At 38.6% G+C, this 27,831-nt stretch overlaps 2 protein-coding genes across 3 annotated transcripts; both read right to left on the bottom strand.

The window, feature by feature from the left end:
* Positions 1-23: 23 nt before the first annotated feature.
* KAT2A (lysine acetyltransferase 2A) lies at positions 24-22,199 on the bottom strand. 2 transcript variants are annotated; one of them, XM_072404037.1, is made up of 18 exons: positions 21,933-22,199; positions 20,061-20,184; positions 16,878-17,023; positions 16,706-16,795; positions 15,894-16,075; positions 15,062-15,253; positions 13,696-13,802; positions 9,722-9,832; positions 7,538-7,674; positions 7,242-7,450; positions 5,616-5,742; positions 5,295-5,405; positions 4,364-4,507; positions 3,728-3,842; positions 3,520-3,556; positions 2,819-2,882; positions 1,477-1,561; positions 24-967 (listed from the first exon to the last, which is right to left on the bottom strand). In XM_072404037.1, the coding sequence occupies exons 1-18, from the start codon at positions 22,152-22,154 to the stop codon at positions 774-776; spliced, it is 2,397 nt and encodes a 798-aa protein (XP_072260138.1). In that variant the 5' UTR covers positions 22,155-22,199; the 3' UTR covers positions 24-773. The 2 variants fall into 2 exon arrangements, with proteins under 2 accessions (XP_072260138.1, XP_072260139.1); XM_072404038.1 differs by lacking the exon at positions 20,061-20,184 and having other exon boundaries at positions 21,933-22,059.
* A 4,492-nt stretch (positions 22,200-26,691) lies between these two features.
* LOC140325922 (heat shock protein beta-11-like) lies at positions 26,692-27,583 on the bottom strand. The gene has a single exon (XM_072404036.1). It carries the CDS (start codon positions 27,422-27,424, stop codon positions 26,834-26,836), a length of 591 nt encoding a protein of 196 aa, XP_072260137.1. The 5' UTR covers positions 27,425-27,583; the 3' UTR covers positions 26,692-26,833.
* Positions 27,584-27,831: the final 248 nt, after the last annotated feature.

The raw sequence follows: 27,831 nt of genomic DNA, 5'->3' as shown, positions 1-27,831 counted from the left end.
GTATGGATAACATTAGAATCAGCTACTGGTAAATTCATATATTTTCATTTGTGGATATCCATCTTTGCTTTTCAAAAGAACAATATAACAATTTATGGTTGGGCTACTGGAAAAAAAAAAAAAAAATACATGCAACCAGCCATGTATGTTTTCATTTCTCAGTATGCGGTAAATCATTTTTCCTAACATGCAGGAATCAAACATTTGTTGCAGTCTGTGATTAGTTTCCTCATACTGCCTGGTGATGGCTTTTGAGTTTCATGACTTGTCGAGCACAAGTTAGAAAACCACGGAAAGGCGCAAGGCTTACCTATAACCTAAAAGAGTCCTGTTTCACCAGAATGCTCTGATCTAGCTTTGGCAATTTCATAACATTAGGAAGAAAGGCTGCAGCATTGTTCAGTCAGTTGTATCCAAGAATGACACTTAAAAGGCATTTGTTTTTTTTTATGGCAATTAAACTCTGGTTAAAGGTTTTCTTTGATGTTTGGAATGAATAGGGATCCAATAGTCCTGTAAACAAAGAAAGAGTGCAGTCCTGTCAAGTGAAGGGACCCCAAAATATCAAGACTTGTACGGCGTAGCAGGTAGAACACATCCCTTTTAGTATATCCCCAACACTGGCTCTCCCAGTGTAGACTCCTCGTAGCGTGTAGTAAATGTACATGAACCTGGCTTTTTCAAAATAGTCCTAAGGCAGCACCAAGCTTGGGGAATCCCTTGAAATTAGAGGAGGAATGAAATGGTCAGTCCATCGGAGCTTCCATCTGGAGTTATTTATCTATCAGTCCACCTTCCTTGAGCTTGAAGTAGAAGAATTTCTCCAGGGTATTGGCACATTTGCAATACTCACTGTCAGGGGGGTTATACTCTCGACAATTGGTGATAATTCTCTGCAGGTCAGCAATGAAGATCTTCTTGGTCACATAATACCTGTTCTTCAGCCTCTCAGTCATGGTTTTCAGATCTGAATTGAAATGAACAGAAAGGTAGAAATATAAAACGGTTTTCCTAAATTATAGCAATGTATAGCAAACATTTAGTGGGATCCTTTAGTAATAGATAGGGGAAATGCTGGGAGAAGTTATTTACTTATGTATCTGTTGGGCACATTCAAATGGTAATTTTCTATCTCAGTACCTGCCTTGGTTTCCATCCATCTAGGGAGTTTTAGTTGTTCCTATTCAACCCTGCATTATTCTTACCTTCTTACTAATTTTTTTAGGATTGACAACAGGTCTAAGAACTAAAATGCACACAAGCACCTTTTCATGTTCTCTGCTGCAAAGATAATTAATGTTCTGACAGCAAGGGACATTTGAACTTCATTATAAGGAGAGGTCAGCAGTTATAGCCTCCATAGCTTTCTCAAGTGTTATCAATGATCACCCCTCCACCACAGTAAGAACTCCCTTATTTCACTGGAACTGATTGCAGCTATGCACGTGTCTCATATAGTCAATGCTCTGGACTTACCAATTGGAAAACGAATTACTTCATAGTAATCTGGGGCTTCCGACTTCTTCACTGGTTCCATGAATGGCCAAGCGCTCGGGTGTGCCTGGTAAAACAAAATCCCAACAGTGAGCTGTGCCCAATTCCACAACACAAAATAACATTATGTATTAGCTAGTAAACTGTACCTTAATAGCATAATACCAATCAGAAACCACTTTTTGTAAATATTGTAAAAAAATGGGTGGTACTGGTAGGGATAATAGATTTAAACTCAAGCAAAAAAAAAAAAAGAGAAGAGTATAAATCAGATGTGTGTGTTCAGCTTTGAACCCCTGGAAGCTGCATTGAGCATCCCGTAAACCACGGAAATTCTGCCGCCTATCACATGAAGGATAACAAACGGACATATTCAGTCCAACGTTAATGTTTTTTGCAAGCATTTTTGAGGGGTAACACGGCTCAAAAGTGATGAAAAAACCTCAAGTCTGAACAAGCCTTAATCACCCAGTAATGTCTACAGTGTTCATCAGTCAAACAACATCCCTACCTCCTTCAACAAGTGTCCCTGTTCTCCTGGAAGACTTTTATGGTGGCTGTCAGAATGAAAAACACTGGGAGATCAACACAGTTCATGTTTGATCAGCTTCAACAAAGGGCAGAGGTGGCATTAATAAACCTCAACTCAAGAACCTGCCATCATGTTTTCATATAGGGGACTTGTCTGCCTACTTGTCATAGCAATAAAGTTAGGAAAGAATATTTAAAGTGTAGTAAGTAAATCATGTTGCCCTCTGCATCTTTTCATGTGTGGCTGCATGCTCTGCCCTTTCAGCCAGGGTTTTTAGCAAGGTCATAAACACTATGGCCCAGACCAGTCCGTTATTTAATGACTTTTAGAGGTCACAAGTGCCATACCATGTCCTCTTCTACAAATTCTCAACCTAATTTGCCTAAAGCATTGGTGTCTTCTCAGCCTAATAACCTCAAAGATTCTGAATTGCACCACTTCCTGGTTGGCATTTTACCAGGACTGAGAAAATTCTGCATTTATGCCAAAAATGTTGGAGTGAATTTTTTTTTTTTTAATTCCTCTTACTTCATTTTTTTTTAAAACCCAGGCCCAAAGGTTTTTTTTTTTTTTTTTTTTTTTTTTTTTTAATTCCTCTTTAAAAACCAAACCAAAGGGTTTTTTTTTTTTTTTTTTTTTTTTTTTTTTAATTCCTCTTACTGTATGATTGTTGGAATCACAGACCATAAGGTTTTCTGTTTTTGCATGAAAGGAAAGATTGGTACTAAACAGCAAGGTAAATGTAAACACTTCTTACAGAGACTTTTGTTTGAACTACAAAAGCACCATTACCTTAATCTGTGCCAACAGGTTCTTCAGGACATTGTATAACTGGTCTGGATCCTTAATCTCTTTCCTGTAAAGATGACCAAATAAATTTAGTAAAAAAGCATGGTTTTCAAAAACAGGCTTGATAAGTTTTGTAAAATTCTCAAAGATTAGTATCTTTCTTTGGACTTGGCTGGATGTCTGAATGCCTGAATCTATGTCATGTCCTGCTCACAGCCCACATGAATTACAAGGAGTCTTGCTCCTTTTTTTCAATTCAATTTACATTACCAAAAGGCAAAAACAAGATTACTATGCAATGGGTGGGAACAAAACAAGTGGGGGCTGTGAAACCAAATCTGTCAATTATTTAATCTTTAAGAATTCATTGGATATTTGTTGTCTAAGCTGGAAGGATTGCCTATTCATGTATGCATCTACAATCAGTCATCCTGAACACTGTACAATATTAAACTCATCTTTAATTTCAAGATATTCAGCAAATGTAATAAAAAAGGAAACTCTGGATGGTGCCGTAAAGTGGAATTCTGATACTAAGTTTCAAAATCTGAAAACTATGCAATTCTACAACTAAATAATTACATCCCTTTACTTTTATCATTTAAAAGCCCGAGCACACCTTTCATGAATGCTAAAATCATACGTTCAGATCAGGGATGACATACATACAATTGTGTCAAAGCATACAGAAGTGTAACACATACCCTTTTTCCTTGCAAGATGGCTTCCACCCAGTTTCTCCTACGAAAGAAAATATATATACACAATAATAATGATCCCACTGGACAACTTACAAAAGCACATCTTAGAGCTTATTTAGACAGATACAGGCTTATACATGAAGTTTAATGTCTTATCTATTCCAACACCCATGTGAACCATAGTCTTTGTGCACGTCTTTGTCACACTTACTTATGCCGGGGATACATTCTACTGGGATTTGCCGTACTCCTTCCTTAAAGCATGTCAAACCAGGATAGACTTTGCGGATTTGTGCTTGTCTGCGTTCAATCAATTTCTTAATTATCTGGATCAATACAAAGACGGCAATATTGATAAATGACTTCAGAGTAGAAAAAAAAAAGTAGAAAAAAAAATCTCAAATGTTGTTTTCCTTTGGTATGGAAATGCTATTTAAACCGTAGAAACACACCTTCACTTCCATCAAGTAAAATATTTTTTCTCTTTATTGGAAAGAACAGAGAAGGGTTAGAACTGCTAGATCAACCCAATGCCTTTTTTCTGTCAGTATGGGAAATGATTGAAAACCTACCCAACATGGTAACAGACCAAAGGTTTAACCAATACAGAGCCTTCTAGACCAGCAACCCCACCCCACATTTCTTATATATAGGTGTCCCTGGGACAGAAAGCAAGGGAAAATCTTCCCAATGGGGTCAGGGGTACATCTAGAAGTTGCAGACATCTGTTTGTTAAGTCCATTAGTAAATAGCAGTACCAACTGTTTTACACAAGACAGGCAACAAATGGGAGGAAGTAACAGCAGCATCTATACAACAAAATCTTATGAAAATAAAGTACACATACCTCTTTCTGCTTCTTTATAATGTGGGAGAGCTCAGTGTATGGAATGCGTGGATTTAGTTCACACTCCATTAAGGTGGCACCTTCGTAATCCTTGATGTAACCCAGATAACGACTTTTGGGGACTTTGATGTCTTTTGAAAAACCCTACAAAAAAAACAGTATTAATCACATGTAGTGAAAGAATAAAACACACAAAGCAGGGAAATACAAATTCTATAGCACCACATTTTTGGCGACACCCTTTTACTTTCGTAAAAAAAAAAAAAAAAAAAAAAAGAAAAACCATACACCCAGTCGATGTGCGTTTTGGACACAAACAATGCCATTTAATGCATACTACATGATTCAACGTGACAAACTCATCTTCCTTTTAGTCTGCACACAATGATTTAAAACCTTCAATGCAGAGAATGACATTAAACAAATTTACTATTTTATTTTTCCCGCGCTTCTCATTTAGCACTTTATGAAGGATGCAACAGAATTAAGTTACATTTAGAGATATAGGTAATCACACTGCACAAAAGGACTACATCCAAGTACACACACAAATCAGCAGCAGTCTCGTCCCTCAAGACAAATAGGCTGTGTTGATACCTGAAACTTAAAATGCTGAAGCCTCATCATTGCGCTTGAATAAAGCAAGGTTAAATATTAATTCACATAAATAAACTGATGTGTTGACTTTCACGTCCTATCAAGGATCTTAATCTCTAAGTTGTAGATCTTCTCTTATAAAACCCATGCATGAAGGTCAGCATTAGACTTTTTCTAACATTGTTATCCTAAATACAGGTATGAGTACAGTACAAACAGATGTTGTGCAGAGACCGCACATAACATTTAAAAAAGAGCAAAGAATAAAATACATTTAATACAAATCCCAAATTAAACATTTCTTTTCCTGCAAGAAACATTTGAAGTTACCCACCTGCTTTTTAAAGTAGCCAATAGCATATTCATCAGCATATGTGAGAAAGTAGAGGATGTTGTGTTTAATATGGTACTCCTTTAAATGGTTCATCAAATGAGTGCCATATCCCTGAAAATCAAGAAAACATGGTAGTGAATACAAAAGAATTAGAAAAGAAAACACAACACAAGCCAATAAAGTTTTAAAAAATGAAAGTACACAAGTATATGAATGGAAGCATCTGCTATGCAATTATTTAAAGGAATTTGTATATACTAATCAGAGCACAGTACCAAAGACATACGGGTAACGTGTTATGGGTGACAAAAATATACAAACCTTCACTTGTTCGTTTGAAGTCACAGCACAGAACACAATCTCTGTGAAACCTTGAGTGGGGAACATGCGAAAACAGATGCCACCAATAACCCGACCATCTTTAATTAGTGCAAGAGTTTTGTGTTTTCTATAAAATAAAGAAAAGAATTGTAAGGTGCATACAACAGTCCAAATAAATAAAATGTGATGACTCAGAATAAACCTATAAACAAACCTGTGTTACACACAATGTTTAGTTATACCTTCCAAGTCCATGATCAATCGATTGTTTTCACATGATTTTTTTTATACCAAGCTAACTATTTCTTCTCAGGGTTTCTAGGTAGTCATTTAACTTCCAAAGCTCATGCCTAAACTTTGGACAAACTACCCAGACGAATATTCGTTTTCTAGACTGATTAACCTGATCTACATGCACAATAAAAATTCTACAACTTGCTTGCTTTGTCTATGTTGGTGCTATATAAATACAGATTATGATATTATTAATATAATCGGACCATCAATGGGTTTTGTATTTAAGTGTATCTAAAGTTGGGCTAATAATGACAACTGAAATCAACTAAATCAGTCTGGGGAAAAAGGTTTACATACTCTTGACTGAGACAAACAGTATACAAACAAGCTGATGCACATAAGTTCCAATTAGGGGATAATTAAAATGGAATAGTGTAATTAATTGGCTTGTAATCAATATATGTGTATAGATTATCAATTTAAATTCATTCATAGCAAAAAAACTGTCAAATAACCTGTAAGAAAAGGTTGCTCACAACTTCTTTGTAACAACTCAATGCTCTGCATACACTATAATTTTTCCATCCTCCCATTACATTTTATTATTATTAATAATACTAATCAGGATTTATATCACACCAACAAATTACGCCGCACATTAAATAGGAGTTGCAAATGACAGACAAATACAGACAGTGACACAGAAGGGGAGAACCCTGCCCCAAAGAGCTTACAATCTAGGTGGGGGAGGGATCACACAATAGGAGGGGAGATGTGTAGTGGTGGGAAGTAGTGACGGTTTCAAAAGACAGAAGATGGGTAGGCAAGTCCCTACAATATGTAGTTCTGCAGGCCCTCCTTGTAGGGTTCCCCGCATTATCCCTCCTCCAGCAGTCATAGATAGTTTAGGCTCATAAAGCCAGACAAATTACATCAGTGTAAAACAAGCTTTTCTTGGCACAGCAGTAAGGTTTAAAAAATGCTGTTTGCTGTGCAATCAAAAAAATATTAAAAAACGAAATCAATTTTATAAAGTTGAGAAACTGACAAAGCTGGATTTTGTAAAGCCAAGTTAGGGCATAGTAAAGTCTGTTTAAGCATTTACTTTACTTTAGAAAGTCAAAGTCTACATAAAAAAAATCAAGAAAATCAAAATCTAAAGCATGGATGTAGTTTAGCTCGTGATAAAGCCATGCATGGTTAGTTTCAAATGACCAAGATCTCGGTATGTTATTAGGATTTATAATGCCACCCTAAGCAGGACTGAAAATTGTAGATTTTGGTTTTAGCAAGTGAATTTGACAACTTTAAAGGAAAAATCTTGCACTTTACTTTATAACAGAGCATGGATCCTATTTTAGTTTACATTAAAAACAAATACTGACTTACGGGTCAAAGACAAGTCGAGTGATATATTCCTTGGGCATTCGTGGAAGTTGATGTGAGAAGACATTCTGTAAGCCAACAAGCCACATAAGAATCTTCTTGTTAGACTTCTGAGACAGGGAATTTCCGATCACGTGAAACTCAATGATCCCCCTACGCTCCTCTAGACGTGCGGTCTCATCTCGTGCAGCATTAGCAGATAGCAGACTTGTCTGTAGCAAAATATGAAGTAGTTAAGCACAATGAAACTTGATCATCTGGAATGCATATGTATGGTAAATACATAAATGTGTTCTTACATCTGGTCCCAGCATAGCAGCCGGATCAGTGATGGTCAGCATAACTTCATTCACCAGTTCCATAGGTATATCACCCATAACCCGGATTCTCTTAGCATCCTCTATTGTTAGGCTGTCCGACAGTTTCCTCTTCTCTCCTGCGTGAAAAAAACAATGTTATTCAACAGACAAAAGAAAATTTAACAAAATGTATAACTATGTGGCAAACCAATAATTACAAAAATGTAAAGTTATAAGCAAATTTAGCAGCTGTAAAATTACAATTACAATGCATTTTAGTTAAATATTTTTTATTATTAAACACTATATATAGTAATAAAGCGCCAACAAATTATGCAGCTCTGTACATTAAATAGGGGTTGCAAATGACAGCCAGATACAGACTGTGACAAAGGAGGAGGAGAGGACCGTGTCAAAAAAGGCCTACAATCTAAAAAGTTATAATCATAACTGCATACATGCTGCAGTAGAGTGCTTCTTTTCAAATTTATGAGAACATGCTTTAAATGGATATCAAGGAATCACAGCAAATCAAATAGATGTGACTGTCTGTTACCAAATTAACAAAATGGTGGAGTTCCGATACTAATGACATGGGCATGTACCATATGTCAACCAACAAAACTCTAGGATTACAGACTGGTAAGTGGGTTGACATACAGAGAGGTAAAATTGAACACAATCTTAGTAGAATTAAACCCCTCAATACTGACCCGTTTCCATTCCCTCGCAGGGCATCAGCATCTTCTCCCCCGACTTCCTGTTGACGATCTTTGGTCATCTTCCTTGGCCGGGACACGCACAGACATCCTGGCAAGCAAAGTGGACACTACACATGCACAGCTTTGCTTTTTTCCCCAGTAAAGCAGAGCGATCAGCCAGGTAAGACAGATTATTACAGAAGGGACATCGCCAGTCCCTTCCTGCAATATTGATCTGCCCGACATGGAAACTTAAAGTGAACTTTAGTTCTGCTTTACCTTTCCAGTATCTACAGAATGAGTAAAACATCTTTCAAAAATCATGTAGAATGCAATGTTTTAAAGTGTGAAACTTAAAAAATATGAGACTGGAAGAAGACAGGTTGTTTATTGCAGAAGGGTCCGGCAATGTCCACTGAGCTGTCCACATGGGCAGCTCGTTGTACAATGATGGGTATTTCAGCATTCCCCCAGTCACTGGGATTCAAATAATGTTGTTTCAACCTGGCCAAATTAGATGACTGAAGACCTGAACCAGGAAGAGGACCAGATTAAGATGCTGGCACTCAAGAGTGAGCAATGAGAAATGAGTGTTATGTAAAGTGGAATTAAATCCACAATTACTCACTTATCGCCATTCCATCACAGGGCACTGCCATCTCACCAATGACATCATGTGACATCATGTGACATCATCCCAGGAGATGGGATGTCATACAGAGAGGTAAAATTGAACACCATCTGAAAGATGAATAAACCCCACAATACTCATTTATTCCTATTCCTTTGCATGGTGTGGCCATCATTTTTCTCTTCTTCCGCCATGACAAGATTAGATTCAATTCTGGATTACCTTGTTTATCTGCAAACCAATGCTTAGCTTTGTATGCAAAATTTGACAGCTGAGAGGCGAAGAGGCAGGTAATAACCCCCCACCTGAATGGCCCATGTTAGACTGTAGTTCCACTTTTAGAAATTGCAAACAGACAGGTAGGTTTATTTTATTGCAGAAGAGACAAAAAACTGTCCCCTCTGCAGTAAACAACTATTGCCGAAATACAGAGTTTACTCTTCCGGTGGTAAAAGGTGTGTAGAGGCCTAGGATTTGGTTTAATTTATTAAATTACAAAAAACAAAACAAAGTAAAGGAGGGTTTTTTTAGCAATTGTTGTGTTGTATTAATGATAAATTCTCGTAATACATAACAATTCACAAGGGAAAGAATCATAACAGTTTTTAATATATATTTATATATGAGGCCAGATAAAGTATACTGGCCTCATAGCCCAAAAGGGGCACTAGACAGAGGATCTCTAATTAGATCATACAGGCACACAACACAACATTTGCCAAAAAAAACCTCCTTTACTTTGTTTTTTGTATTTTTTTTAACTAAAGTTCCAATTTAAAAACAGCAGAGAGCTCTTCCTTTTAATACTATTCTAGAGGTCTTCTAAAGAAATAAAGATTTTTTTTGTATTACCTGGTAGAGGTTCTGAAATCCCAGCATCTCCATTGGAAGATAGAGCAGAGTTATTGTTCAGACTGTTGCTGAAGAGTGGAGCACTGGGAGCAGCAGTAGTATTTACAGCAGCTAGCAGGAGTAATAATGGAAGAAGTCATACTTTAACAAAAGAGTAAATACTATGTTATTATCTGTATCACAGATACACATAAATGTCAGGTAAACTCAAATATTTATTTCAGCTTATAGTTTCTACATGGCACAATCAGAAAGGTGACATGCACAGTCCGTTTGAACTGGAACCAAGGGGTACCTTTTCTCTAAAAAAAGAATCAGTATTTGTAGACTAGGAGCTCCACCTACAAAACAGGGAATCTGACATTCGCGCAAAACATTCCCCACTGGGAATACGTGTATCAATGGCAGCAATTGATGGATTGAGGAAATGTCAGATTCAAAATTTTTAAAAATAGAGCCCTAAGTGTAAGCACACTTATGTGTGTGTAATCACATTCAGCTAATGCTGCCATTTTAGAAATTCTAGGCACACATTTCAGTCATACCCAAGGAAGGGAAAGATCCGACTATGCCTGAGCTACAGATCTAAATCCTTAAAAAATTTTAACTTGCAGCCCTGCCTAATCATTTAAAACTGATTAGGTTGTATTTATACCTCACTGAGAAGGTAGAACTTAACATTATCCAGTACACCTGATCCTGAGGGCTTGTCTACAACTTCAAACCACGACAATGACTAAGTAAACTGGGAATTCATGAAGCGGGCCTTGGATAGCTTTATGTTGGGAGTGTATTATGGAACTGTATTCTTGTCCCTCTGTCAAAGTAAAAGTCTATGTATTTATTGAAAGTGGGGCCTAATAATAAAGGCTCTTTAATATTACATTCAGAAATTCATTAATTTTAAACAATCATAGCTTCCCCAGAAAATAGAACATAGGACTCACCCCTTTGAAAGATGCCCTCCTGATTACACTGAATTATAATAACAATCCACTCCTACATAAAGGAAATGTTCAGACTAAAAAAAAAAAAAAAAAACATTCTGGAGCTGCAGCAACAAGTCACCGGCTTCTTAAAATGCCTTGTGGTCACATCAGAGCTCCGAACAGATGGACACATATATTGCCCCACAGAAGAGGCAAAAACAACCATGCCAAACCTCAAAAGAAGGATTCAAAGGCTGCACAATAGTGAAGTCTGTTTATGTAATCACAAGATGGAAGACAGAGCACGTACCATAAAAAAAAATGTGTAAAAGCATCACACATCAAAGCATACTGATGTTACATGCCGATATAACTCTGACCAACGCATTTCACATTAGGAGTCATCAGGGGGAGACGCATTTGGCTAAATCAGCACATGATGCTTTGACGTGTTATGCTTCTAAACTAAGTTTATGACATATAATCTGTTTTCCATTCAAAACCTATGGCCTTTAAAATATAAGTGATCCTAAAGTACTTTTATTATCAAGTGCCAGCATCATCATTGATTTGTGAAAATATCAACCTATTGGTTTGTAGCTTTATGCATTGTCTTTTAGAGAGCATTTTTACATTTCTGTTGATGCTCAACGCAAGCAGTGGATCCACATTGAACAGTCATGGTCAGAGTTTTCTTTGTCTTCTTCATGGTGCAACACAGTTATTCCTCCTTATATTCCCTCTCACCCATTTTTCAGGAAAAATCATAGTTCCTGGTGCAGATGGGATTTTATTTTTCATCCATGGAACATCCTGACACCCTATCTTGGTGGAAGTAGGTAACCTTTTTCATCCAGGACTTACTGATCCGTTTTTCCAGAAAAAAAAAAAAAAAAAAAAAAAAAAAAAAAAAAAATCACAGCTTAGGGTGCAGATGGGGTTTAAGTTTTCATCTATAGATCATCCTGACCCCCTATCTCGGAGAGGAAGTCTGATCTATTTTAGGGTTTTATAGAATCTTACAACTCCATTACATCTTAGCCATGCTCTCAAACCCAGGAGATTACCATCACTTTTTTTATGAACGTCTGTAGAGAAAGAGGTCCCACACAACATGTCATAACCCAAACAGAACCTGCATCACGTTTGCCTTCTGGATTGAACTGAGAAAAAGATTTGGGGATTCATTTAGACCAGGACCAAGTAGCCTCTTTTTTTTGGCCAAAAAATCCTCCTTGGAGTACCTCATACCAAGAATTAGCGTACAAATAACCGACCAGATAGCAAAGATTCACAACATTCTTGCATAAGGTTTTCACACAGACTTCCTAAAGATGCTGGTTTTGTGATGCTGAGTGTGATTCCTCGATACATATTGTCTGGAAATTTCCTAAAATTCAACCCTTTCAGCGCAGACTCCACCTATTACTGAAATGTACAGACCTTCTGATTTCCTTAAAAACAGCATTCCTGCACCTCTTTCCAACAACTTTCTTTCCCAGCCGTCAGTTTGGGTTAATAACGTTGATAAAAATGACCTGACCACTTAATTTGAGCTACCCCATGTGTTTGTTGCTGATAGATCCACATTGCACATACTCCTTATCCCATAACTCTAAATCTTTGACTTTGTGTGGCGCCCTGAAAAGCCAAAGGTTCCCAGAACAGCTATGTATTAGCTGCGACAAAATGGGGGCTTATGCGTCCCAAGCAGAAGCAACCATTATGTTGCTGCTCAATTGGCCACGGCTTAGTACCTACCATGTTTCTCCATATTCCTTAAACTTAGACCAAAAATTGCAAATCCAATCTTACGTCACTTTTTTCAATATGGGATAAATACTCCAATAAGATGATGTCCTTACATGCCTCTCTCTTCACAACTGTCTGGAAGCAAGGCCTGTCAAATCCAAACTCATTTGGTTGGTGGGTTGCCCATGACCTCCATATAGTGTACCACTAGTTTCTGACTAGTATCTTCCCCTTTAAACACTTCCAAGCGAATCATGAATTTCCTCATCTGAACTGAATTTTATACACTTGCTAACACATGCTGTCTCCTTGCTCTTACTCCACTCCAATATATATGGCCAAGTGATCCCCAAGTTTAAGGTATATTATCTATAATCTATGAATCTATTGCTCACCGCTGGAAGGAGGATCTGGATATCGCCCTTGATCCAAAGGACTGGGCTCAGATCTGGGGCACTACTACCCACTGCAGCATTGAGGTTTCTGCTATGGAGTCAAACTATAAATTACTGTTAAGATGGAACCTCCACATCATCAAGTTTTTTCCCACAGGTCCATGGCAACTACTTTAAAATCAGATGTTCTTGGATCAAAATATATCAGCTGGCCTATACATAGCTAGCATTTTAGTCCCCTAAGCACCTAAACTGCACCACCATCCAATTTCATCTGCTGAACTTCCTCTTCACTTCCGCCAGACTGGGGCCTAGTGGTCCTCTACGCCTACTGTTGACCAGGTCAAGCAGAAGGCTTTGTTTGATGACCTTGTTTTTGATCCACAAAAGATGAAAGAAATCTTGTTTGACTCTTTGGAGAGGTTTAAGAGGATATGGTCTCCTTGATTGGATTAATATATGCCGATTGGCCTCCATCACTCGCAGCTCCAACTATAAATTTCTTAAGAAACTAGACTAAGTTTCCCTTGCACTTTGTTGGGAGTTTTTTTTCGTTGCCCATTCGTTCTCTATTCATTTCTCTTTGCTTTCATCCTTCTGTGTGCTTTCTCTCCTGTTCTCTATTTCACCTGTAGTACGGTTTTATGCTTATGTCCATATTCTCCGTTCCTGATAATCTGTAATGTTCACAATGGTCTATTCATGATGAGTCATGCTGCCACCCTATGCTTTCAAGTTGATTTTTCTTAAGTAAAATTGATTGAAAAAAAAATAAAAATAAATTGGTTGCTGTCCTTCTACCCCCTGAGAATCAATTTTAAAGGACCTGTTATAAAAGTTTCCAAACAAATGCTAATCCTTCACAAAACCATAAAATCAACCTGCTGAATTACTCTACCTGGACGGGACACTAGCTGAGGAACTTCTGTGTTGGGGACTGTGAAATCTGACTCCCAGATTGGAGAGTTTTCACCATAAATTTCTTCTTCCAGCATGGAGAGGAACCTGAAATGTAGAATACAAACAAGATAAGTTTTTTAAAAAGGCATTTAGAGACTCCCCCACCTAGGAGCACAATCGATAGATGGAGGTCATACTAGAGCTGACTAAGCAAGAATATCACAAGAACTAACTGTGTAAATGATATTCTAATAAATAGTGAATTATATAAATTAATAATGACCTAACAATTGCTAATAAACAATAATAGGAAAACTGCTCAGGACATAGCCAAAAACAAAGAAATATTTAATAGTATCAAATCTAAAGATTAAGAGACAATTTTGTTGTAAAGAATATTTTTTTTAAAGCCTTCAATAAACAAAAAAAAAAAAAAACAAAAACAATACATTATTATCCACATTTATAACATATATGTAACAACTCCTTGTAATAGAAAACAGAAAAGTTGATTTTTTTTTCATATTACATCGATTAGACCTGGATTTAGATGGTCTGACCTGAAAGGTTGTTCACAGTGGGAGAAAAGCTTGGGTCGGCCTGTAAAACATTAATGTGCTTTCAGATACCTGCAGATGCTTTATTTTGTATGTGGACTAGAGAACACCGTCTTCTATATCCCCATGATTTTTTTTTCTCTAGAGAATACTTCTTTGTCTCTAAAATTACCATGACAACTGAGTACCAAGGTTTTTTATATATATGCATGGCAACAAGTTGATATAATTCATCTTTACTGGTTTCTACGTTTATGACTTGGATCATACAGTTCATTTGTGACTATCCGGCACGGAGATTACACTGGGTGTACGCTGAATAAAAATGATTACACAAGTATGTCTGAACATTGATAATAGTTTCTCCTGTAGCTCTATTTTTTATATTAGGACAATGACAGGAATAAGATAGATGAGGTGTATACTTGGACTGTATATATGCTGGAGTAAGCCTATTCTGAGAGCTTACAAATTTCATGACCAAATTTTTAAGACGTATATTCACAGTAATCTCATTATTTCAGCAGGACTCTGCTTTAAGTTTAGTATAACTGTAGTTCTGGTAAAGTACCCTTTTTGGACAGTAATGCAAATAGGTGTAATTAAGTTGAGGTGGAGTGGTGTCAGATCTAGTTCTCAATTTGCACAGCACCACCAACAAAGCCTAAGCTAATATAATTAATAAACACATACAAGAAAAATTATACAACCATTGTATTTGTTTTCCTGGCACACCAAGCTACATCTGGGTAATGGATTTCAGACTAGCTAGGCCAGAATATTACAAGTATTTCCAATTGTACTTACTTGGGGAAGTGGGTAAGAATAAGTGTCCTCTTCTCCGGAATCAGCTTATCCTTCTCCACCCTAAATTTCTCAAGCAGCTGTCTACGAGTAACTGTAAAGATGGAGCGCAGCAGACTCCGTCCAAACACATGGGTGGTTTCATATCTCGGTAAGCTATCACAGCTTTGAGGGACGTGACAGTAACAAAGCCACCTGCAACAACAAAGAAATTAGTTGACATGCTAAATACAACTAATATAAAATCAATTCACACGTTGATATCACATAACAATCCAATTATTACTACATTTCAAAAACTGGATTATCCTTATTCCAGTCCTTCATGTCATATGTGACAATGCCCGGCTTTTCCAAAAACATAATTGACTAGCCTACAAATAATTGAAAAAAAATATGCAATATTGAGCCTGGCTGTCTATAGAATTCCTAAGATGATCTCCTGAGTAGTGGCTCTAAGAAAATCAGGCTCACATCAGACAAGAGAATCAGAAAGATAAAGGCGATGGAGGCAACAGAGACTTTCTGTTGAAAAGCCTTGTGTGAGCACATTTCCAAACAATAGATTGCCTATGCCAAAGTCACTAATATTAACATACTATCACAAAGACATATCCACCCCAGAAGGTTCTGATCAAAGTAGCTACTCCTCGACTCCAATTATCACTCCTGCATATGGCCAATGCTCCAGAACTAGCAGGAGGTGTGTAAATAGAATGCTAGCTTCTGTCCGATGCTTGTTAAGTTTTGTTTCATGACAAATTCTTCTTCAAGAAGTGAATACTGCAACTAACTATAATCATCTAAAAACCTAAATAGCCTAAACATTACTTACCTTGTATAGTTAACTTTATAAGTTGCAACATCTTCATTCTGGGATCTCTGTCGGAACTGCGATGGGGTTTCAAGCTTCCAATAATTTAAACAAAGTAAAAACATTTTGGAGAGTTCATACATAGTCTGGCGTTCTTTTGGTTGCAGGTGGCTGAATTTGTACTGCACAAAATTTAGCACTCCCTGGAAAAAAACAAAACAAAAAAAACAAAATAAAGTTATTCATAGGGGTAAAGCCTGGTATTATCCCCCCCGTCTCAGAAGTCATGTACCATGAAGTAGCTAGAAGATCTTAAAGTAAACTGCAACTATTTCATTATTAGCTGCTTGATATATATACGGACACATTCTCTGCAACAACTTTCAGGTGTGCACAGGTAATCTCACGTTAACACAAAGGGACCTAAAATGCCTTAAGCCACTTAAGCTTTATCAAATTAAGTTTGGTTTGATTTCTACAGTACTGCCCTACTGGGCCCATTACTATGATGGATAGCCTGAACTATGAACAAGGTTTTTGTTAGGGGAAATTGCTATAGGGTTGTACGGACCCTTAACATTCACAAGCAATACACTGGGATCTCGCCAGAGATACCAGTAGTGATCCCTACCAATAAAAATTAGTCACAATTCCTCCCCTTCTTCTGTGTCACTGTCTGTCATTTGCAACCCGTGTGAATTGTACAACACTGCGTAATATGTTGGCGCTATATAAATCCTGTTTATTAATATTAATAATTACTGTGTGAAAGAGGACTGGGCATTTCTACTATAAGTTCTTTAACTAGTAAACACTTTTCTTGATAAAATTACCTGTTCAATATTTGGCTTTTCAAATGGTGGACTTCCCAAGGACCCTTCCACCACTGGTCGAATCATTTGCAGAATACATTTTCTAAGAAGCTACGAAAGAAAAAATAAAATTATTAATACCGTGCAATACAAGTCAAATAAAACAGATTAAAAGCGTTAGTTTGAATCTTACCTTAAACAGGTAAAAATAGACCTGTTTGGTATCTGTATCCTCCTCTTTGTGAACAGACATGAAGAGGTTCTCCACATCCACCACCATGCCTAACAACCGATTGATTTCATCTTCTGAAACGTTTTCTAGATGTGACACATGATCAGCTACAGTTTAAAACAAAATGCTAAAGTCAGTTATTATGCTTACATTGTTGGGATATTTTGAGAAAGGGCTTTACCACAAACTGGTTTACTCAACAAGAAAGTCAAATGTCTACATGAAGAAAGCAATTGTTTAGATCAGGGTTTCTCAACCACAGTTCTCCAGAGGTTGCTGGAGTTCATTGAGCAATTTGTGCCTCTCAGGTCAGTTTCATTGACACCAATTATCTTTTTATCAATCTGTAAATGTGCCATTCTTTCCATTGGCCACCGGACTATTGTGATCTGTGGTTATAGTAATAATAGCAGGGGGTCCTTAAGAACTGAAAGTTATTTCAATGGTTTTAAACTAAGTTTGGGAAACACTAGTTTTCATTTAAAAAAAAAAAAAAAAAAAAATAAAAGTTCTCCCCAGAGGCTTTTTCCAGGCATTGTGCCTGGAACTTGTGACTGCCTCTCTCACTGGGCATCAGCGATGGCTAGTCTCCAGAAAGTATAATGGCGGGGCATGAGCAGCTCTGCCGTCATCTGCTTAAAAGTGCACAGCATTGATGAGAGACACTGGCAGTCCTGCCCCATCTGCTAACATATACTGGGCAGTGATTAGAGGGGGGCACCAGCAATCCCACTCTCACCTGCAATTACATGTCCTGTAGGCAGCATGTGACTACTCACATGCATGAGGCTCCAACTATGTATAGCCCTAGGGGGACACATCTGAAATTAGGGGTACTGCTTACTAAACTGTGTATCAAATACAAGGTAAATGTGTTGGCAAATAGTAAGTCACATCAAAAAGGAAGTTTGGAAAAATTATTTACAAAGTAGCCTTTACATATTTCTGTGTTTTCTAATAATAAATGTACAAAAACAAATCAGTGAAGAGTATGTAATTGGCAAAAAAAAAAAAGAACACTTTTGTTTTTTCCCCCATCCACAGTAAGTTGAGATCTTTAAACAGTCACAATGATTTGCTAAACTTTACCGATTAGCATTTCACTAGCTGCCTTACATTAATAAAGTCGTTACGTGTTCTTCTTGAATGCGCTGATACAGTAGAGAAATATCATGTAATATGTAACAACAGAGCACACAAATAAAAAAACTGAGTTTTGGCTTAGTCTACACGGATGGGGACTGGGTGGACTTGTGTACGAGGCCCTGCAAAGTCTGTGCAGTGTTCTTCGTTCCTGGCAGACTGGCTGTAATCACAGTTCAGTCTGGATTTGTGCAGAGAGAACCCTCATTGAATCATGGAAGTCTGCCAGCTGAGATTGATATATTTGTATCTTTTACAGATATGTATAGATTTGTATATCTTCCCAATATTCTTTCTTATTCAGAACCACTGAGCAGAAGTGAGAGGTGGCAGATACAATGAAAGTTCAGATAGTTTGTTTCCCATAGTAGAGCCCTGGTTTTCTAGGCTGTAAGTTTTCTGTACAAGGCACAGACCAGACAAACTTGCGCATCAGCTAGTGACTGGGGCACCTTGCTTGGCACATGTACTGCAGCACTAGTTTCTAAGGCTATGTACACACGTTAGGATCTTTTGCGATCCTTTCCAACAACAAAAGACTAAAACATACATGAAAGAGCGCTGTACATACAGCACCATTCTACTCTATAGAGAGGGGAAGGGGCGAATGAGCAAGCGGCACCCTGCTGTGCTCTCTCCCCTTCACTTGCATTACGATTGTTCGTGGATCTACCTGGACGGATCCATGAACATCGTTGGATGTCTGCTGTACACGCCAGATTCTCGCATGATATAAGCCCCGAAACAATAATCGGACAAGAATCATCTGACGTGTGTACAAGAATCATCTGACGTGCCTAAAAACCAGCATTTGCAGACCTGACAGCAGATAGCTGTTCACTGCCACCATTTCTATTTGGCTGCTGCAGGGAGATACTACATGTAGTAATCCCCCAAAAGGCAGCGGTTCACTGGTGTGAGAAAATGCAGACAGCTCTGCAACCTCACCATCAGTCTAAACATACAGCGTACGATTTAGTTCACAGTAGCAGATTTTGCAAGTGATTTTAGGGAGTTGTACTGCCTAAAATGTCATAGAAAATTAACATTGCAACATTCTTGAATTAACATTGTGACGAAACGTTGTTTTTTTTTTCAGGCTGTCACGTTTTTTAGTAAAAATAAATAAATAAATAACGGACACAGAACAGAATTGTTTACTAGGCTTTTGTAGCTACTTACAACTGACTGAAATGTTATGCCAATGTCACTTGCCATGTGTTGCCCTGCCCACATTTTTACCCCTATGCAGCTAAAAAAATTATGGAGAGAACACTGACAAATCTATATATTTATTAAAAGCAAAACAGAACTTCTGCAAATTTATCTGGGTACATTTTCAACACACACTATGGATAAATGTCAACACTGCTAAATATGATCTAGGCATCTCTGATCATCAAAGCTCCTCACAATTTACCCACCTATATATGTAAACACGTCTCCAAGACTCTTGTTTTTCGAGATTAAGCATACCAAGTCTATGTATTCTTTCTGTATAGAAGTATTTGGTTTTACAGCAAAGCAGGACCACAAATAGAGAACATCTTGTAATAAAAGATAAAAATGTATTTTCTCTGTATTCGTTCATAACTATTTATATTTCATAAAGCCTTGAATATCATTGACAGTTTCTAGTGGACTGACCACCATGCGAGCTGTGGTAATTGTAATGATAGAAGGGGTTCCCTGAGAGACGAAAGGTATTTCAAGGATTCCTCCATGTAAAATAGTGCTTGGTCTAGACCTGTGGTCACCAACCGGTGGTCCGCGGTTCTGGCCGCTGTGCCTTCCAGCGGGGACAGGAGAAGGACCCCACGGGGGGGTGCACCGGCCAGAGCCCTGGACCATGTCCCTTGTATTCACACAGCCCAACCACTTTCCCAACACAGGCTCAGACCTGCGATGGGGAAGTGGGCATTCTGACAAGATGAAGGAATTAGGAGCACAATGAACCCTAATGGATAACATTAGAAGACAAGTAACATGAAGCTTTCATACCCAGAGAATGACTACAGCTTCTACACTGTTCAGTCAAGCTGGCTGCAGACTGCTGGAGGTCCATTCTTGGTGCTGTCTGCGGGTTCGGGTTCTTCCATCCATTGCACTTACACACATCATTTGCCTGGTGTGAGAAAGGCCGTTAGGTTCACAATACCACAAAGCTCATTTTATATCCAAGAAAAACCAAAAGCCCCATGGAAAGGTATTTTTGACCCTTCCCTTTTTTAATTTGATAAGGCAAATGAAGGCAGTAGCTGTTGAGAACATAGCAGGTCTGATCTCTATTAGGAACCAGCAACAAGGGGCAGCTCCGATACCAACAAATTTCAGCTACTTAGGATCTTCTTATTTATATATCTCTGTCTGCCCCGGGGAGATTTCTACTTCATGACATATCAAGATCCACCTATGATACTTCTAGATTATCTCATATCAAATCTCTTTACTGCAATGACATCATGAATATTATAACTCCTGCATAGTAGCATAATTATTGTCATTGTGAAATACTTCAAGTGTCTTCAGCAAACAATCCTCTCCACTGGTATATAGGAACTTTTCAGATCTTTACAATAGACCGGTCTATAAAAGACGATTGGTGTGCTGCGTTATGCCAATACTTAGGCTGCGTACACCCGCGCAATAATTGACGATGGAAAGGATCCTTCACGATCCTTTCCAACGACTGCTCGATGGATGAATGATCGTTCTGTTCTATGGAGAGGGGAAAACGACGAAGCAGCACCCCATTGTGCTCTCCCCCCCCCCCCCCTTCACTTCTATTAGGATCATTCGTCGCCCATCGTCCGTGGATCCGCCAGGATGGTCGTTTGGATGATGGACAACGAGCGCTGTACACACGCAAGATTCTCGTCCAATAACAGAGACGATTATCGCACGAGATTCATTGCACGTGTGTACTTAGCCTTTTGTGGAGGGGATGATAAACTTTTGAATGTGTTCTTCTAATAAAAGATTTTGAAATCCTTACTTTTTGTAGGTGCTTGTGAAACAACCCTAGTTCACGGGTATAACGTTATATATTTACCCATTTGTATAGTTCTTGTTGTATAGTTTCGTGTGGTTATGTCATCCTGGCACGGCCAATCAAGGTGTCCTGAGATCATCAGTAAACTCAGGAATAGAAGGAAAATGCCGGTGCTGGAACATGGATAGGCGTGTTGGTTCATTTCTGCTTTAATGTCTCCTAGATTGTAAGCTCTTTGGGGCAGGGTCTTCTCTTCCTCATGTCACTGTCTGCATTCGTCTGTCATTTGCAACTCCTATTAAATGTACAGCGCTGCATAATATGTTGGCGCTATATAAATCCTGTCTAATAATAATAATGTCAGGATTGCTATCTAAAATGTTTGGTTCTTACAGTCATCCTTCTAACATGAAGCAGTAGGTAATGGGCCCTCAAACACCGATTTGTTTACTAAAATGATCTCATGTTTGGATCCATTAGGCAGGAAATTTTGATACCCCTATTTACCATACAGCGCTGCGTAATATGTAGGCGCTATATAAATCCTATTTAGTAATAATACCATTTCTTTGATCATTAACATTTGATGGTTCCCACAAGCTACCCACAATTCATCCCTATGGAAGGCGATGGATTGCTAATCAATGACAGGCCATTGTACAATCATAGCCAGCCTATACTGTGCATTGTTATATTCCAGTGTAAGGACCATAGACACAAACAATAATAAATGAATGGCAGGCCACTGCTGTCACCATGAACACGTGACACTAAATAACATTTCCAATCACCAGCCAGCATTGCATACATTCATCAAATAAATAACCGTGGAAGGAACCAAGTGACAATGGGGGTGGGGGGATTATACCGTGCTTATTTACCTTACAAGCCGAGAACACTCCGAGCTTCTCTAGCTTCTTGGCTCTGGGAAGGGCCCTGACTTGAGCTTTCCTTTGGCTGGCTCTCTGCTGTTGGCTTAGTCCGGGTCTAGCGGGGTCACTGCTGCCGGAACTACTCCCCGAGGCCGTGGAGGTCGCGCTCTGTCCGCCGGCTGGGGACTGCAGGCTGCTCCGGGATTGCGAGGCCTGGGATAGGTCAGCCATAGCAACGATGTACGCCGCGCGCTCTATCAGTAAGACTGCCCAGCTCGGCGAGCACACGGCGCTTTTACTGCGCATGCGTGGAGGTTGCTGGGAAGTGTAGTTTAATTATGCGAGGAAACCTTTTAATGTGCAAATGAGCTGCGTGCTGTGTTTGTCTGAATGCACACACCTAGGGTCAGGAATAAAATACTAAGGGTCAGGAATACTAAGGGTCAGGCTGTGAACACAGGACATTGCACATGTTATTTTCTCCTATATGTAGTTACTGTTCCATTTTTATTATATAGATTGTAAGCTCTTTGGGGCAGGGTCCTCTCCCCTTCCTGTGTCACTGTCTGTAGTCTGTTATGCCTATTTAATGTACAGCGCTGCGTAATATGTTGGTGCTATATAAATCCTGTTTAATAATATTAATTATATAAAAAAAAAAAATGACCAAATACAATGTGTGAGGAAAACATCTACAGGGAGATGAAGGAGACAATTAGGAGTAACATAATGACACATAATGTGGCCTGACAATGATTGGCCAGGGTCATCGGTGGCCTCCATTTATTGTACAGCGCTGCATTCTGTGTTGGCTATTTATTAACAAAACAATAGCATTACCACATTTTTTGTTTTTCCCTATAACATAGATGTATTGCCTGGGGATTCTGCTGGTAAATCTGCTGCTTTTCAAAGTTCAATATAAGGATGATAATTAGTAAATACAATGTAGTGAAATCGCATCTTACCATTGTGATCTGTTGTAGAATAAATATTTTAAATAGAAAAGCAAATTAGGAGGAAGAGCCTTTACTGTTGAAGATGTCCCCAACCACACAAGGCAAAGGACCGATCACTAGTATTGTCTGTGGTCTTCCAGAAGCTGATCTTTCCCAATGCCTTGGTCTGGAGGTAACCATCTTGGTGGAGGGCTTTCTGGTGTCAGTGTTGGTCCCACACACTGGTGGGGTAATGATCAAGAAACTACAGGAGAGCTGGAGGAAGCTCAGACCTACAGATCAATGAAGCAGAAGCTGTGCCAAAAAAACAAGCAAGCAGAAGGCAAAGAACTGGTCACAGGTATTGCCTGTGGTGCAACGTCAGCTGATCTTCCTATAGGAGCAACTTCCATGCCATGATCACCACCATTTTGCTGGAGAAGCAAGGCTTCCTGGTGTCAGAGCTGGTTCTCGTCTGATAATCGACTCAGGGCTGTTATCGGGCGAGAATCTTGCGTGTGTACAGTGCTCGTCCATCCTCCGAATGACCATCCTGGCGGATCCACAGACGATGAACGATGAACAATCATAATGCAAGTGAAGGGGAGAGAGTGCAGCGGGGTGCCGCTCCGTCGCTCTCCCCCTCTCCATAGAGCAGAACAGTGCTGTATGTACAGTGCTCGTTCATGCATTGTGCAGTCATTTGTTGTTGGAAAAAATTGTGAAAGATCCTTTACGATAACAACTATTGCACGTCTGCACATAGCCTTAGGAATCCAGGTACAGTAATGGGTCAGATACTGACCCCCTGAACTGGAGCCAGGGTCCTTTAAAGCATAATTTGTAGGTACAAGGGATATGGTATATGTGCACAGTGCATAAAGAAAGTAGTCTTATATTCTATTTAGTAATGTTTTAAGCCCTTCTCGCTGTCCATGAAGTGTGGTCACATCCGCTATTGATACAGTGACCTATATGTCTTCTACCATTCTAACAATTACCCTAAACCTGGGTACAGAACAGTACAGAACTGTCTTCTGGTGAGATTCTATTCTCAGCATTCCCTGGATCATGACCAGAAGGATTTTGATGTCTCCTCACCCTGGTTCGTTGGGTGGAAGCTGGGGATGGGCTAGGTATATTACCTACTTTTTTTCCAAAGGTGTTTGAGCATGGCAAGGGGGTGCATAACAAAAGATTAAATTGACTTTGTTTTTTTGTACAAGATCCACCTAACACCTAAGCCAAGCCAAATCTTTTTATTTTGTTTTGTTTAATTTTAAATAGATTTGTGAAGAAACTGGATCCCTGGTTGGGTTTTACCTGCTATTTATTGATGAGATTTATCCTTGGGTCCCTTGTAGTGACAATGGTTCGAGACAGGCAGGAGGTGAGAATACACATCCAACAACACAGAAGATTTCATTGAAACACGAAGAAGGTCTCAGCACAGCAGGTAACCTCAATGTTTATGCTCACCTGCAACTCACTGGTCCTCCACCTTGTTCCTATTGTAGGTTAGTGGTTGCTCCACAGAGGTCCAAAATACCTATAACGGGTCTGAATAATTAAAGTTTTCCAAGGCTGTAAAGAATATACTTTCATCAATAAAGTTGAGTGATCCAGCAAACCTGGAATGGATTTCCTAAATAATGTTTTCAATCCTGGACCAGATCCACTCCAGGTTTGCTGGATCACCCAGCTGATGAAAGTGTATCCTCTCTAGCCTTGGAGAGCTTTATTAAATCAGGCCCAATGAGTCAAAGATAGAGCTCACTAATTAGCAGGAAGCATGCTTCCAGCATCAGCAATAGTAACTAGTAATCTAGTAATCTAGTAATGGGGCTGGAGAAGAGCAGCCAGGCCCCAAAATAAGTAAGCTAAATAGGTTAAAAATAAAGTACAATTATATTATTTAAAATGTAATGTTTATTTGGGGGGGCAGGGTCTCTTTAACATTAGGGATTAGAGGACAGATTTCTACCTTTTCCTACACACTGGTCTCAAACTCATGAGAGTAAATTTCACCATACTGCTTAAAAACAATACTCTGCTGTTTATATTGCTGTTTTTTAATCAACTAGACCTCAACTAGATTAAAATGGAAGAAAGAGCTTGAGGACCCTTGTTATCTGTATAGCGGTATGGACTGGAGCAATTTTACATGTTCACTATGCACCTGTGTAATGGGCAATAGCTATCTCATTACTCAAGGTAACAAAGCAATACATTACTCCCATGTCAATTAGGCTGGGATAATTGTTGATCAAGGGAAAACGTATAATTTAAATCAATGCATATTAAAACTAAGACTCATTCTGCCACCTAGTAGCTGTTCGAAAGAGCATAGTACTACATTGGTACTACAGTCACAATATGCCAAATCTTTAGAAAAATTAAGGGATAATTACGGTAATAGGTATAAGAAATAGATTGACTTGACAAAACAAAATACCAATACTTAATAGTGTTACTATGACATAATTATGTATGACATATACTGTAAACATGTTTTACCAGCCCATATAATCTCAAATACTACTACTAGTATTATTGGAATTCCATCACTGAACAACAAAATACATGACAATACATTTGCTCTGAATATGTGAATTTGCCGTCCACTTCCCCTTCAGCACACACTGTCTTGTGAACACACCAACAAAAACAAAGTAATAATTGGTGATTTTGAAGACTGTCTCCATCTGGCATGAATCAGTGGAAAGTGATACCAAAATACACTGTAACACATATTTTGGATTGTGTTCTTTGTGCAAAAAAAAAAAAATTAAGACATTACTACAAAACTAAAACAATCTGTATACCAATGTCATAAGTATTGCCCTCCACCTGAATGTTTAAACCTGTAATCCCAATCATTATGTAGAATTAATAGACAATTGACTCATTTTAGTATATCCCACAAATACTTCCTATTGATATCAAATTTATACATGAGATGAAGGGTAAAGGTGATGACTGTAATGACTAATGATGAACTCATGTTATTTATCATCTATTATCAAAAACAAGTAAGTAGTAGGTTTACATCGGGACATTTGGGTTGTACAGTGTAAATCCAGAATGCCTCTCTATGCAATGATAAAATGTTTCTAATACCACCATTGGGGGCTTAGGAATCTCTTGTGTAGATCTATCACATATACATACACACATATAAACAGGATGTAAACAGATGTTGGCCCTTGGCCCTGTGATCTGCAAATGGTTACACAGAAGGAGCTGACACAGAAGGAGCTCAGCAATGGCAAACCACATAGTTCTCTAATGACAGGTTTTCTTTAAAAGATTCAGTCCACCCCAAACCAGTACAATAACAATCGTGAATTTCACAATGATGTACCACACATCTATTGTGTCTATATGATTTACCTTTAGCATTGGAATAACCTACATTTAATTTCCCGCTTTGCCACCCAAAAGAAATCTAAAGTGGATGTTCCTACTAATATATTACCTATAATGTTAACCTTCATTAACAGAGAATCAAAATGTACACATCAGACCTGATCTCTGATTAACCAACAGGTATTCAATACCAGGGCCGCTCTTATTGGATAAATAATGAATGTGTTATTTTGGTAGGCTGACACAATAGGCAAACCTAAATCAAAATGAACCAATGATGTGGTACATTAATATTGTAACAGGTGTGGTAAGAGATATAAAAAATAACTGACTAACTAAAACCACCAACATCCATTAAAACTGATATGTAGTAGGAATTGCATTGTATATTTTTAGCAGAACAAAAGAAAAATGTGACTAGACTAGTATATTGCATTCCAAACATATAAGGCTACACAATATTAGTTTATAGTATAGGAGAACTAAAATTTTATTTGTCTTCTAGTAACAAAAATTCTTACATCTGTATAAAAGTCAGAATATCTACGATAGACATAAAATTCTAAGATGTGCTGATGAATATTTTCAAAGATTGTTCAAAAATTAGGATCTTGAATCTTTGGTGGGGCCAGAAGTCAGGATCTTGGACTGAGCTGCTGGAAGCTGTATGGGCACAGTCCGTTCCTGCACACTTGGAACAGGTGCACGTGAAGCTTGTATCTGCAGGTGCCCGTCGGTGGTTACTGTACAGGTGATATCTTCAGCTTTCAAATCTTCAGGGATGTCTGCTTCTTTCCTGAAGATCTGACACTTGTAGGAGAAGGATCCTTTCCCATCATCCGTCTTGGATTCCTTGGCCCCACTCACGAGCAATTTATTTCCAAGCAGTTTGACTGTCAGCTCTTGGGGGGAGAAGTCTTGAATGTCCAAGCTTAGGACAAAATCATCCTTGGTGGTCTTTGTTTCACTGCCGCTTGTTACAGCTAGAGTCTTATTTTCTTGAAGGGTCATTTCCTGCAGCAGCTGACGATGAAACTGGTCCATGAGCTTCATACTGGTTCTAATGTCTTCTACGGTGCGGATCATATCCTGCTCCAGGCTGGTGAAGATGTCTCTGGACAGAGGCCACAGTGGGCGCAGGAAAGGAACGAGAGGGCTTGGGGAGCCATTCCTAGCCAGCTGAAGGCTCAGCATGATGTCTTGTATCCTCTTTGGAAGAGATATCAATCTAATGTAGTATCAAGTGCGATGTGGGGGCTTATGGTCCCAGGAACTCTTTTATACATGTTACTTGGACTTCCAGATTTTTCTTGAGTTCCAATGCCCTGGCCAACATGACAGTTATTAGTTAATGTTCTCATCATATATTCGTGAGTCCCTGTGACTCAGAAACACAGCCTTCAGTCTCTCAATAACATGCTAAAAACAGCTCATGGAACCAGTGTCTCTGTACCCAAAATAACACGGTGACTTAACGTAGTGCAATGCTAGGCATTGTCATCCAATAGCTCCTAAAAGAGGCATCGCTGAGTGGCGTCAAATAGACGACAAAGATTTATTTATTTTTTATTTAAACTTTTCACAACTATATGCTTTCCCCT

The sequence above is a fragment of the Pyxicephalus adspersus genome, chromosome 3 (assembly GCF_032062135.1).
Source record: "Pyxicephalus adspersus chromosome 3, UCB_Pads_2.0, whole genome shotgun sequence".
NCBI classification, from domain to species: domain Eukaryota; kingdom Metazoa; phylum Chordata; class Amphibia; order Anura; family Pyxicephalidae; genus Pyxicephalus; species Pyxicephalus adspersus.
This window is presented reverse-complemented; position numbering and strand designations above follow the sequence as displayed.

Coding starts and splice junctions, on each gene's coding strand:
- KAT2A (XM_072404037.1), bottom strand. CDS start 22,154: ATGGCTGACCTATCCCAGGCCTCGCAATCCCGGAGCAGCCTGCAGTCC. Junction 17,024..20,060: donor AAGCTGTAGTCATTCTCTGG/GTATGAAAGCTT, acceptor TTTAAACTGTAG/CTGATCATGTGTCACATCTA. Junction 13,803..15,061: donor ATTCTTACCCACTTCCCCAA/GTAAGTACAATT, acceptor TCTACATTTCAG/GTTCCTCTCCATGCTGGAAG.
- LOC140325922 (XM_072404036.1), bottom strand. CDS start 27,424: ATGCTGAGCCTTCAGCTGGCTAGGAATGGCTCCCCAAGCCCTCTCGTT.